The sequence below is a fragment of the Carassius auratus genome, chromosome 8 (assembly GCF_003368295.1).
Source record: "Carassius auratus strain Wakin chromosome 8, ASM336829v1, whole genome shotgun sequence".
In the NCBI taxonomy this organism is placed as follows: domain Eukaryota; kingdom Metazoa; phylum Chordata; class Actinopteri; order Cypriniformes; family Cyprinidae; genus Carassius; species Carassius auratus.
The window spans coordinates 13,086,768-13,100,531 of record NC_039250.1 but is presented as its reverse complement, the minus strand read 5'-3'; the positions used below and the strand labels follow the sequence as shown (position 1 = coordinate 13,100,531).

At 36.5% G+C, this 13,764-nt stretch overlaps 2 protein-coding genes across 2 annotated transcripts; both read right to left on the bottom strand.

Annotated features, from left to right (window-relative positions):
* Positions 1-323: 323 nt before the first annotated feature.
* Positions 324-5,036, bottom strand: LOC113107326 (eukaryotic translation initiation factor 2 subunit 2-like). Its single transcript, XM_026269750.1, has 9 exons — positions 4,877-5,036; positions 4,412-4,583; positions 4,136-4,236; positions 3,261-3,396; positions 3,035-3,129; positions 2,772-2,920; positions 1,800-1,856; positions 1,627-1,712; positions 324-1,362 (listed from the first exon to the last, which is right to left on the bottom strand). The coding sequence occupies exons 1-9, from the start codon at positions 4,889-4,891 to the stop codon at positions 1,187-1,189; spliced, it is 987 nt and encodes a 328-aa protein (XP_026125535.1). The 5' UTR covers positions 4,892-5,036; the 3' UTR covers positions 324-1,186.
* Positions 5,037-5,457: 421 nt separating this feature from the next.
* On the bottom strand, positions 5,458-8,601 carry LOC113107328 (charged multivesicular body protein 4c). The gene is made up of 5 exons (XM_026269752.1): positions 8,258-8,601; positions 7,582-7,759; positions 7,366-7,480; positions 6,729-6,858; positions 5,458-6,516 (listed from the first exon to the last, which is right to left on the bottom strand). Exons 1-5 carry the CDS (start codon positions 8,439-8,441, stop codon positions 6,452-6,454), a joined length of 672 nt encoding a protein of 223 aa, XP_026125537.1. The 5' UTR covers positions 8,442-8,601; the 3' UTR covers positions 5,458-6,451.
* Positions 8,602-13,764: the final 5,163 nt, after the last annotated feature.

Genomic DNA, 13,764 nt, shown 5'->3' with positions numbered 1-13,764 from the left:
GTTCAAAAAGTTTTGAGTTGGTAAGATCTATTACAATTTTAAATAGATTTTTCATGCAATGTATTCCTGTGATCAAAGCTGAATTTTTAAGCACTATTACTTCAGTGTCACATGATTATTCAGAAATCATTCTAATATCCTGATTTGCTGATATAGAGAAATTTCATATCAACGTTGAAAAAAGTTGAGCTGCTTAATATTTTTTATTCAAACTGTGATACATTTTGTTTTTAGGATTCTTTGATGAATAAAAAGTTCAAGAGAACAGCATTTATTTGAAATCTTTGTTACATTATACATGCCTTTACTGTCATTTTTTTCTATTTAATGTGTCCTTGAAGCTTTTAAAAATCTTAGACCCAAACATTGGCATGCATCAATAAGCAAAATACAAGAACACAAAACTGAAACTTTTAGTAATTTTATATAATATATATATATATATATATATATATATATATACATAAATTGTAATTATAATTCCAATTTCAAATATGCCAAAAAATAATGAATAATTCCAATTTAAAATATACCAACAAAAAGAATTCAGTTCGATCCAACCATTGCAAACATGCCCAAACATCTGCTGCCCTATGTTCTACTGAAGAAATCAGTGCAATATGTAATCATCTGTGTAATTACATAAGAAGAGTTTTCTCGTTTTCTAGAGATCAGAGGAGATTAAAAATCAAACTTTTGCTGCATGTCTGGATGACAAAACACTCGCTTGGATCCAATCAGAACATTATTGTGCATCGGAGATTCAGTTTTTCTTTGATAAAACATGATTTGATATAAAAGGCTGTGGTTCCTTTAGCAAAATTTATTTTAATTTTACACCCAATAATATCCCTGCATTTTCTCTGAAAAACAAATACTGCTCTGAAAGTAAAAATTTACCAAATAGACAAGAAATATGCTCTGTTTATCAGATATGCTAAATGGAGAAAAAAATATTATATTTCTGGAGGAAGGAGGTAAAGTAAGACAAGCAAATCAGAGGCAGCCTGTTGGCAAGCCTTCTAGCTTCAGAGTCAGATTTATTCATATAGATTACACTCAAAAACCTCCACAGTTCACTCCAAGCTTTGGGTCACCGCGCTTCAGAGAAGAGCAGCGAGGACAGTCGTCAACCAGAGGGGCAGAGCATCAGCCTGGGCAAGAGACCAGAACAGGGTGCTTTTTATTAGTTGGCTTTGGCTCGAAGCTGGGCTCTTTTGCCGGTGACAGCCTGGAAGCCGGTCTTGATGCTGGCTACAGAGCAGCGTGAGTGACAGGTTTCACATTGCAGGAAGTAGAGACGCGTGTCCTTCTGCAGAATTGTATCCGGTGAGCGGCAGGTGTGACAAGTCACATATTCCTCTGTGAAACAGAGAAAATTCATTGTTGAAAATTAGTAACTTTTTTTTCTGTAAACCAAAGGAGTGGAGAGGACTGAAATAAAACACTATTATACTACATGTACTTATTTTAAAGGAGGTCACTACATCATTTACATGGAACTGGGGCTGCACAACTAACTATTAATACAATAATCAGGATTTCGAAAGCACACATCACAATAAGATGACATACATGTATTGGTACACCAACTGCAAATTCATAATTGCAAAATGTTTGACTTACTTATATATCTTCTCAAGACGTTTTCTATTTGTTTCTGTTGAAAGCGTCCCTTAATTACAAGCTGGTTATTTCCATCTATGGATCCACTAGAAGCAAGAAAACACTGCTTGCGTTACAGGAGAACTCTCCATTTCACATTGGACAGAATTCTGGAAATGCAATTAAAAGCTCACCAAGTTCCTAACTCAGCTAACAGGAACGCCAGAAGATGTTTGGGCTGTCGATGCAACCTGAAAATGCAAACATGCAAGAGTTTAATAGATAAAACTACACCGATAAACTAGAATGACTGGTTTGGTTATATTCACATATGGGTCAATGACAACTTAACGTGTCTATGTATAAAAAAAATAAAAGGAATTTAATTATTTATTTATTTCACACCCACATGTGAATGTATTAAATTGTGTGTATTAAAAAACAAAAACCAAAAAACAGAAATTAAAAAACTTTGCTAGCATCATCATTGTATGTATGAATTTTTAGTGCATTTTGTTTTGTATTTCAATGTTTTAATGTATTTTTGAATAAACTGGTAGGACCAAAAACAAAAGCCTTGTAACTGCCCCATGTATCATATGTTATAGGGCTGCACAATTAATCGAATTTCTAATCGCAATTACAATTATGATTGCCACAATTACGTAATCGTTCAAAACGGCAATTAATCGGTCAAAGTCCGCTTATGTTATTCTGTTTACTTAAGATGCGTTTTTTTTCTTTCTACGTTATCCTAAGGGTTTTTTCCCATTTTTTTAATTTTTGTTTTAGTATAGCATTTATAATACCATTCATATTTTTACTTTTTCATTCTTTAAAGAAGAAACCAATCTGATGTATAGTTGACATTTTTGTGGCTTAATGCAACAGAAAAGCGCAACGTTTTCCATTTTAGAGTGTTTTCAGCTTGTTTATTTTTATATAAAAATACGGCATGCAGTTGCATCAAACAGTGGTATAAACATCATTCAGTGCAAATTGTGATAATCTTAATTAATAATCACAATTACAGTTTCAAGGGAATAATCGCCAATTATGATTTTTGTCATAATCGTGCAGCCCTAATATGTTATATTATTTATTTTGAAAAAAAACAAAACAAAAAAAAAAACATATAGACATGGACACTAAATGTTTATACTCACAGTTTACAGATGTCAGTGAAGTTGACAAAAGATGTTTTCTTGGTCCCAACTCGGACCACCTGAGGTGGCTTCATCACAAACTTCCTCTTCTCCCCAGCCACCATATCAGGATTCTTCTCCCTCATGATGTTAAACACACGGCTCAACAACTGTAAAGATGCAGATATGGAAATAATGACACTCTGAATCAAAGGGAAACAATGCCATTGGAATGGGGTAAAGTATATCAGATGTGTGAGGAATAAGAAGAATCATCATCATACCTCATCGTAGGTGTAATCTCTCTCTGAACCGGCCCATGCTGGGCCCGACTGTGAACTGAATGTAACGCCATCTGTATTTTTATCATCCTCAATGACTGTAAAAAAATATAGGTCAAGAATTCACACAATCCAATATTTAATCATCATCAATAAAATATTTTTCATTTAGAATCTAGTATTACTGAGCTGCATAATTAGACTAATTAAATGAAGAGTGTCTTCATACCATCATCCTTTTCCACAGTATCACTTTCCTCGACAAATTCCACTTTTTTTGACTTCTTTTTTTTAGTTGGAAGCATCAGATCAAATTCATCATCCTCCTGCATCATTTCCTGCTGGTCTCCCTCAATTTTCAGCTCCTGGTCACCAATAAAATGAAAAGAGTCAACAGCCTTAGAAAAACTATCCAATACAAGAAAATAAGCTCAATGGACGACACATTGGGAATCATTATACAAGACAGCTAAAAAATTAAATAAAATACAATACCGGAAATGTAATGGACCCACTTTATATGAGGTGTCTAACTATGCACTTTAGGTTGCATTGCAAAACACTTCTGATGTGGGATATGAATAAAGGTTTATGTGTGGGGCAAATACAGAAATTAATTACGGATATAATTACATAAAGGTATTAAAAAAAAAAAAATACATGTTATGTTAAAACATGTAACTACAAAGTGAGTGCATTTTATCATGTAAGTGTTAGTACATACAGAGTAGTTAAAGATATTAGTAGATACAGTATATTAAGCTGGGGAGGGTCCAATTTCTTGAAATAATAATTATTAATAATGCAACACACTAAATTAAAGCTGGTATGAAACGGAAACTGTGATCATCTTTTTCCGCTGTTGTGATGTAGACGTGAAATGCCGTATTGAACAAGAAAATATGTTTTTGAAGATTACAAGGGCACATTATTATTTACATTTTTTTAATGATGTACATGGTTAATTCATTCAAATGTTAGCGCACTAGTTAAAGATGAAGAAGGCCCAATGTAAGATATGGTCACATATGCCTGGACACAAGTGGTGAAAAACATTTAATGTGCATTGCATCATTCCCTTCCGATCTCCAGAAAAACAATTACCTTCATGCCCTCCTCAATGTCATTTTCAAACACCTTCTTCGGTTTCTTTTTCTTCTTCTTCTGGTTAAAGAAGTTCAGATCATCTAAATCATCCGAAGTCTCTGTGAAGATCAAACAGTGTCATAAACGGCCAAAAGTACACTCCTGAAACCACTGTGCGCAAACTCTACACACGCAACAAAATGTTCTGTGTTTGTGATTTAAAAACATGTTGAGAATCATTTGACTAAACCCAAGACGCAGAGACAAAAGAGAAGAACAGAACACTCCTCTAACCCTTTTTCTTGACTTCGTCATCTTCAGGGTCCAGTTCTCGCTCCTCTGCTGCTTCAGGCTCAGCTTCTTTCTGTTCAGTCTGTTGAACCTCTTCTCCATCCCCATCCTCGTCGAGCATGAAGGGCTTCTTCTTCTTCTTTTTCTTTTTTGTTGTGGAGGGGTCGAATAAAATCTGAGGACACATAACGCACACGGTTCATTTGCTCAAACATGCCTCAATGTACTGAAAGGATACAACACTGAGCTCAACTCTTTTTACTGGTCAAGCAATATTGAGTATTATTTACTTTAGTTTTGGTATTTAATAGAATTATTTAAAAAAAAATCGCAATGACGTCAAAGCGTGCAACCACACAGCACGACGTTAACTGCTCTCATAATCTATTGCCAAAAGTCACAACGTAGCAGAATATTTCCACTCAACTGTCCATAATAACAAAAAATACACATAGACCACCACAATACCTCATCTTCAGACATGATGAATGAATCAAAAGTTGCTGTTAAATCTCGTCGATACGGTTAGCACTCCTGCTCTCATGCACTATCTTGCATCAGCACAGGCACGAGCTCAGCGCGCAAGCGTACTTCCGACGACCAATGATTACATCGTTATGACGACAACATTACGCGACTTTGGCATGACACTGCTGATGTATTTCAATCTAACACTAGATTTATGTTCAGATTTACATTTATAGTTATAACTATTATTGTTGCTTGTTTTGTAGCTCCTTACAGAAACATATATAGAACACAGCGAATCGAAACGCGAAATGTTAATCAAATAAGATATTTTCAGAAGCAAACAGTCATGTACTTTATTGTAAATCATGAATCCACCCACACCCCTTACCAACATGAATGTAAAATAAAGAACAAAATGAAGAGTGAAATGAGCAGCTAGATCCAGTACAAACGCAATGCCCCCCTCTTATAATTTTCATCAGTCAACCATGAGGCATTTCACAGTCATTCAAAGACACGCCATTCATTAAGGCACATAACACAGCAGACACGTATTTATATGCTTTTGAGGGCAAGGGTTGGACAGAAGTTATTGTTTCATATATAATTTTAACAAGAACTAAGCTATATACTACAGGAGACTAACAACACCAGAGAAAAGGAATCCAAGTTTAATGATCTCTCAAATAAAAGCCATCTGTTTTGTTTTTTTAAACATACAAATGTACACATGTGCCCCAACCTGAATAGATACAGCATTTTTGCATCTCAAAAATAAGTATTTGCTCCCATACAAGGAAAAAACAAACATGGCATAGCTTTTGTATAATTACAACCATCTATTGTGTGATAAACCCTCAGCACATCAATGAACCAGGCCTGAAAAAAAAAGCACAATAGAATAGGTCTGTTATTAAATATGCCATTTTCTGCAACTATTGGGATGCAGCACCAAAACAAAACATGATGGGCAGTCAGATATATTTATATAGATGTGTGTTTGTATATGTAGAGCTAATGTTAGTAATTTCATTTTGTTATTTGCCACCAAACCATAATGTCACGGTCAACAAACTGAAAAAAAGCTTATGCTGTTGGAAGTGCTTGAATAACATTAATTTAACTGAACACACTGGGACCAAAGATTGAAACAAACAACAAATATATTTAATATATCAGATGAGAAAGTGTTGATCATGTATATGAAAATTGTGTATTGGCAAACATGCGTATCTCCATGACAAAACAAAACCAGTTTCTGAATAGTAGAGAGGTCAAAAAAACACTTCTATCAAAAGAGGCAAAAATTAGAAACAACAATGCATTACCTAAATAACCATGGCCAAACATTTAAGGGTCAATTCATATATTATGTTATCAGATTTTATTGTCAGATTAACCTGCTTCATATCCATTTCAGTTGTAACTCTTGTTTTTTTTTCTTTTTCTGGGTTTGTTTTATCCACTCTGCAAGAGCTATGGTAAAATTTGTTTTGTAGTGTTAACCCTCTGAAAGTTCGCCTGCCCAGGCCAACCGCGATGAGCAACAAGAGTCTCTCAGATTGGATACATTCACATGGCCCATGCCTTGAGTTCTTCCATGTCATCCTCATCCTCCTCTTCTCTCTTTTTTTGGGCTGGAGAAACACAAAGGCAAATAGTTATAAGGGTTTACAACTCTCAAGATGTCTTTCTAATAGTGTACTCCACTTTTCAAGTCCAATTTCACATGTATTGTCTCATATGTAAAAAACTGAAAGTAGTTTGTGAGATATATATATATATATATATATATATAAAAGTATCTGTTTTTATTATGTTGATATGTACTGAACAGCATGATACAAACCGACAGGTTTCTTGGGTAATGGGACTGAAGGCACACTGGGCAGAGGGACATCCTCTGTGCCACCAATTTCCAGCAGGTTCTTGTCCAGCTCCTCCTGTTCCAACTCCTCTAATTCCGCCAAAAGGTCATCCTAGAAAGAGAAAGAATTGCATTGTTCGGTCCACATCTGTAAAACTGCATTTGAAGTGATACATCTATATAAGACGTATTATCAAGCATTTCAACTTAATCATAGAGTTCGATAATACCATTCTAAAAAATACAGGTCCAGTCAGGTAAATGTGTTTAATTTTGCTGTTTTTTTGTTTGTTTGTTTTTAAGTTTAAATGAAACAATAATGTTTATTTAAATCTTTAAACATAATGATGTTCTTTACAAGATTATCCAAAGAGCAAAAACATCTGGGATTCAAAGGATCAGTATCATAAGTTTTCTTAAAATAATGTAGAATCTAAATAATTTTTATTTAAGACACAATGCTTCTCTGCTTGATATTTTAAAATCCTAACAAGTTCTGTCACGAAACTTTGAACACCATACTGAAAATAGGGGATTTTTTGTAAGGGGATTCAAATTCTTGAATGCAACTTTAGTGTGCATCAAACATCACAAGTTCGCTCCCTTTGTCTCAACTCACCTCATCAAAGTCTTCTCCAAAACCTATAGGCTTTGAAATGGCATCAGAGATCTCCTGTGCCAGCTCCTGCTGCTCTGTGATGTCCTGCATGAGGTCGTCCACTTTGTCTAGATCCCTGACAACAATCAATAATATCAAATCAATTTATATTTTTACACATCACTAACAGTATTCTGGGATACAGATTCAATAGGCAATTTTACTCGGGCATCTTACATGTTTTCATGCGCCGTCTTCATGGCCTTGGCAGCTAAGCCCATGTTTTTAAGCACTTCTGTGTTTGTATTAGCATTCTCTAATGCTTCTCGCTGGAACTCAATAGTGGAGAGAGTGCCATCTATCTGAGCCAGTTGCTTCTCATATCTCTTCTTTCTTTTAAGGGCCTGTAAGGCAGCTTAAAAAAAGGGATAACAGACATGCACAAAATAAATTATATATTACACGCACTCACACTATATCTTAACTTTTTTCTAAGCTAATCAACAAAGTTGAGATTAAAGATTCAGATTGAACCATTCACAAACAAGAGATGTGGGATGTTTGGTTAAGGTAAAAAAAAAACTCGATTAAGTTCTCTGTCAATGGCTGTTATTTCACAACACACCACATGACACTAATCAGACGTAACTAAGTGATATGAAACGCAATCCTTTATTTAGTCCAACTCTTGAATTTAGCTCATTGACCGCGTATCGTACCTGACATAAGAGTTATATTAATTAACTGACTTCATGGTTTGTATGTCAGTGAGTTCAAGGCGAGTGTCGCAGGGGTGTAGCTAACATCACTGAAATCCACGACAGGTGGGCCGAGAGAAAAGAAGCTTTCTTTTAAAAGTTATTTAAGATACCTATGATCCTTATCACAGGAAGGCTGGGTTTAAAATACATACCTCGTTTGTTTTTTGTGCCATTTTTCTTTGCTGTTAACAGTTCCGCATCAATCTTTTGCTCTAAATACTCTTGTTTCTTGGTTAACATCTCTTCTGTCTCACGGAGTTTCTGGATCGCTTCTTGTGGGCTCGGGCCTTTGCCTCCTTTCCCCCCACCGCCAAACAATTTGCCGAATACGGACATATTGCTTTGTCTTTTGCGAAACCTACAAAAAAAAATCCCTCCGAGTCGGTGTGTTTCTAGACGCTACTGATAATAACGTCAGTCGCTGTTCCGTGTTCAGTTGTTGATTGACTTACTTCCGCCTTCAGGCCCGCTGACGTCATGGGACTCGTCACGGTCATGCCACCTATCAATGCTGCGGCTGCCGAACAGTAAAACTACAACTCGTGACCAAACAAATGATTTAACACTTTTCTTTTGTTAGATTATTTAGGCTACTTACCAGGGCCTGTATTCACAAAACATCTTAAGGCTATAACTCGCCGATTTAGGAGAATATCTAAAAAATAATGATCAGGTCAATCCTAAATGTAAGACTTTTTACTCACCAGAGTATTTGACAAAGCGTTTTAGCTCTAAAACTAGCTCCTAAATCTGTTAAAGGTTAGGAGTAGTGGAGAGGACTTCTAAAAGTCACTAACTATCTTGAATTGGCTGTTGCCAGCGATCTGCCTCTGAATGTAAACATTTTAGAAAAATCTGATGACAATGACCTTATAAAAAGGTATTGCCATTGGTTTGGAGGTTATCCCAACTCTACATTTTCCTTTGATTACATCCTTGTTTTCATTAACCAGTTGGGCAAGAAGTAACAACTGATCTTCCGTCCTGTTTTATTATATATATATATATATATATATATATATATATATATATATATATATATAAAATAATGTAGTACTACCATCCATGATTATTCTACTCCGTTAATTAAAGGCTGTTTATATGCATATACATTTAATTTTTTATGAGAAGCAGACATGTAAGAGGCAGACAAGTGGCTGAACATATACTTGTTAAATTAGAGACAACCGGCATTTAAAATCTTTTTTTGAATGTGGTAACATTCTTATTTTTAAATCTTTATATATGGCAAAATCATGTTCTATAATATTTCTATTAATAAATCTCTGACAGAGACTATAAGCCAAACATTGTGTGTATAGTTAGTAAGCATGCTGACATCATCCATAACCACGAGATCAACCCCGCCCCTAAGACTTCTCTCTATTCCATATAAAAATGAAAAAGAAATCTACACAGCTTTGTGAATAGGTTTTCAAAGAAAACCTTTACTGCTATTTAGAACTCTTAGTTGTAAAATACTTTTTTTTTGTGAATACGGGCCCTGATCCAGTTTTCTTTTGGGCAATAGAAAATGTTTTAAAGGGGTTCTATTATGCTCTTTTACAAAGTCTTGATTTTGTTTTGGGGTGTACTAGACCAGGATCTCATTCTAGGTTGTTATTTTTCTAATATTTTACATTATGACAACACCTCTATCCTCTGAATAGTCTCGTATCAAATGAAGGCCTGCCTTCTGAAATATGAGTTTGGTTATGAGTCCTGAAGTTTGCAGATGACACCACACTCATCGGCCTCATTCAGGACGGTGACGAGTCTGCTTACAGACAGGAGGTAAAAGAGCTGGCTGTCTGGTGCAGTCTCAACAACCTGGAGCTTAACACCCTCAAAACAGTGGAGATGATCGTGGACTTCAGGAGAGACCCCCCTGCACTCCCCCCACTCACCATCATGAACAGCACTGTGACTGCAGTGGAGTCATTCAGGTTCCTGGGCACCACTATCTCTCAGGACCTGAAGTGGGACATTCACATTGACTCCATCGTAAAAAAGGCCCAGCAGAGGTTGTACTTTCTCCGCCAGCTGAGGAAGTTTAACCTGCCACAGGAGCTGCTGAAACAGTTCTACTCCACCATCATCGAATCCATCCTCTGCACTTCAGTAACTGTCTGGTTCAGCTCAGCTTCTAAATCTGACCTCAGAAGACTACAGAGGGTAGTCCGGACTGCTGAGCGAATCATCGGTTCAACTCTCCCATCTATTCAAGAACTGTACTTATCCAGAGTGAGAAAAAGGGCTGTCAAAATCACTCTGGACCCCTTACATCCAGCACACTCCCTCTTTGAACTGTTGCCATCTGGTCGACGCTACAGAGCACTGAGCACTAGAACGACCAGACACAGGACCAGTTTCTTCCCTCAGGCAATCCATCTTATGAACAGCTGACAATAATGGCGAACACACTACACTTTATATTTATATACACACACTTTATTTATCTAACACACATACTTAGTATACACTTAAATTTTGCACACAATATATATGTACATACATAACTTCACTTTGTAATATACCTGCCTACAATTGTCATTTGTATATTGTCATTCACTGTCTACATATTTGTATTTTTTATTCTTTTATTATGTGTTTTATGTTCTGTCGCTGTCATTCTGTTGTACTGCGGAGCTTCTGTCACGTAAACAAATTCCTCGTATGTGTAAATATACCTGGCAATAAAGCTCATTCTGATTCTGATTCTGATTCTGATTAGCTGGGCCAGTGTGTGTTACAAGTAGCATGTCTCCAACATAGTGATAAAACTCGTTGTCTTCTCTAGTGCAGCTCAACCAGGTCTCGTCCCATTCATCAATTAGGGGTGCACCATATACAGGTGCTGGTCATATAATTAGAATATCATCAAAAAGTTGATTTATTTCACTAATTCCATTAAAAAAGTGAAACTTTTATATAATATTCAATTCATTACAAACAGACTGATGTATTTCAAATGTTTATTTCTTTTTTTTTTATGATTATAACTGACAACTAAGAAGTATCCCAATTTCAGTATCTCAGAAAATTTAAATATTACTTAAGACCAATACAAAGAAAGGATTTTTAGAAATCTTGGCCAACTGAAAAGTATGAACTGATAGTGGCCTTCAGCTCTTCTGCATTGTTGGGTCTGGCATATCGCATCTTCCTCTTCACAATACCCCATAATTTTTTCTACGGGGTTAAGGTCAGGCGAGTTTGCTGGCCAATTAAGAACAGGGATACCAAGGTCTTTAAATCAGGTACTGGTAGTTTTGGCACCAGTACGGGGAAGTCGTGGCCTAATGGTTAGAGAGTAGAACTGGCAATCGAAAGGTTGTTAGTTCGAGTCTCGTGAGTTCGAGTCTCTGGTAGGTGGGGGGAGTGCATGTACAGTGATCTTTCCACCTTCAATATCACGACATAGGTTCCCTTGAGATAGGCACCGAACCCCCAACTGCTCCCCGGGCGCCGCAGCATAAATGGCTGCCCACTGCTCCGGGTGTGTGTTCACAGTGTGTGTGTGTGTGTGTGTGTGTGTGTGTGTGTGTTCACTGCTCTGCTTTTGTGCACTTCGGATGGGTTAAATGCAGAGCATGAATTCTGAGTATGGGTCACTATACTTGGCTGAATGTCACGTCACTTTCACTGTGTGCAGGTGCCAAGTCCTGTTGGAAAATGAAATCTGCATCTCAGCAGCAGGAAGCATGAAGTGCTCTAAATCTTACTGGTATATGGCTGCGTTGACCTTGGACCTCAGAAATCTCAGTGGACCTCAAGCAACATGGATTGTGTGCCTCTCCTCTCTTCCTCCAGACTCAGAAATAAATAAATAAGACCTTCTGGTTACAAGTCCAATTCTCTAACCATTAGGTCACAGCTGCCCCTTAATAAATAAATTATTAGTAATTAAACTAATTAGCTTTTTTCTTGACTTTTTGCGAAAAAGAAGTAAGAAATACAGAAATTGTACAGTTTGTTGCTATATTTTTTCGCAAAAAGTAAAGAAAAAAGTAAGTTAGTTTTTATTTTATTTATTTATTTATTTATTAATGGTTAGAAAATTGAACTTGTAACCAGAAGGTTGCAGGTTTGAGTCTCGGTGCTGGCAGGAGTTGTAGGTGCGGGGGAGTGAAGGAACAGCGCTCTCTTCCACCCTCAATACCCATGGCTGAAGAGCCCTTAAAGGGATAGTTCACCCAAAGATCAAAATTATGATCAATAACTCAATAACAACTAAATGTTGTTCCAAACACGTGAGACCTCCGTTCATCTTTGGAAAACAGTTTAAGCTATTTTAGATTTAGTCCGAGAGCTCTCAGTCCCTCCATTGAAACTGTGTGTACGGTATACTGTCCATGTACAGAAAGGTAATAAAAACATCATCAAAGTAGTCCATATGACATCAGAGGGTCAGTTAGAATTTTTTGAAGCATCGAAAATACATTTTGGTCCAAAAATAGCAAAAACTACGACTTTATTCAGCATTGTCTTCTCTTCCATGTCTGTTGTAAGAGAGTTCAAAACAAAGCAGTTTGTGATATCCGGTTCATGAACTAATCATTCGATGTAACCGGATCTTTTTGAACCAGTTCACCAAATCGAACTGAATCATTTTAAACGGTTTGCATCTCCAATAAGCATTAATCCACAAATGACTTAAGCTGTTCACTTTTTTAATGTGGCTCTGAGTTCAAACAAACCAATATCCCGGAGTAATTCATGTACTCAAACAGTACACTTAGTGCCGCTGCTAGCCATTTTGGTGCCCTAAGCATAATTCCTTTATGATGCCCCCCACCCCGACCCCGAGAAAGAAAAATAAAAACGTTTGTTTTTGCCAGTTTAACTTTTTATTACCAAACATAACTCAATACCAATAACACACAATAGCAGCATCACAGTATAAAACTTAAGAACACTAAAAAGAGAAAGAAAATCTTCACAGCTTTGCTGACTTTGTAAACAGTCAACAGAATAGCAAAATAAAAAAAATATCAAAATAATCCAGACTTTTTTTTTTTTTTGCAAATTCAATGTCACTTTGAAAAGATTAAATTAAATAATCATCAATAAGTACTAGGGCTGTCACTTTTGTGAAAAAATCATTTTCGATTTTTAAGACATAAGTGTTCATTGAATCTATTGTAAAATCGGTTTTCTAAAAAAAAGACGTTTCCTTTTTCAACGTCAATAAATGGACGAAAGTACAGAGAGCTGGAAAAACTCAAGTCAGCAATATTTCTTATTTATTGGCATGAAGTTTCATGGCAAAATTTTCGGGGTCCAGAGAAGAGCGTTTTTTATTCACTATATGTCCAGCTGTTGAGAAGACACGCTCCAACCGCACTGATGTCCCAGGACACTCAGGTAGGCTACAGCTGCGCAAGGTGGGGGTATTACTGCCAATTTTCCACCACAAAAGCCGGTCGCTATCAGCTTGCAATGGTCCTTTTCATAACTCAGAATCTCTTGTAACTGGATGCGCAAATTAGGAGAATTCGCGTCTACTGTGCTGCGAGACCTCCAGACGCGCGGAAACACGTCTTTATATCGTAAGTTATAATAACATAGTTTGCTGATGCTAACATTAACGTCAGCAAGTTCGAGGCGCATTACGATTAGCAGCAGCACGCACATGCAGCACATTTCACGTACTTTC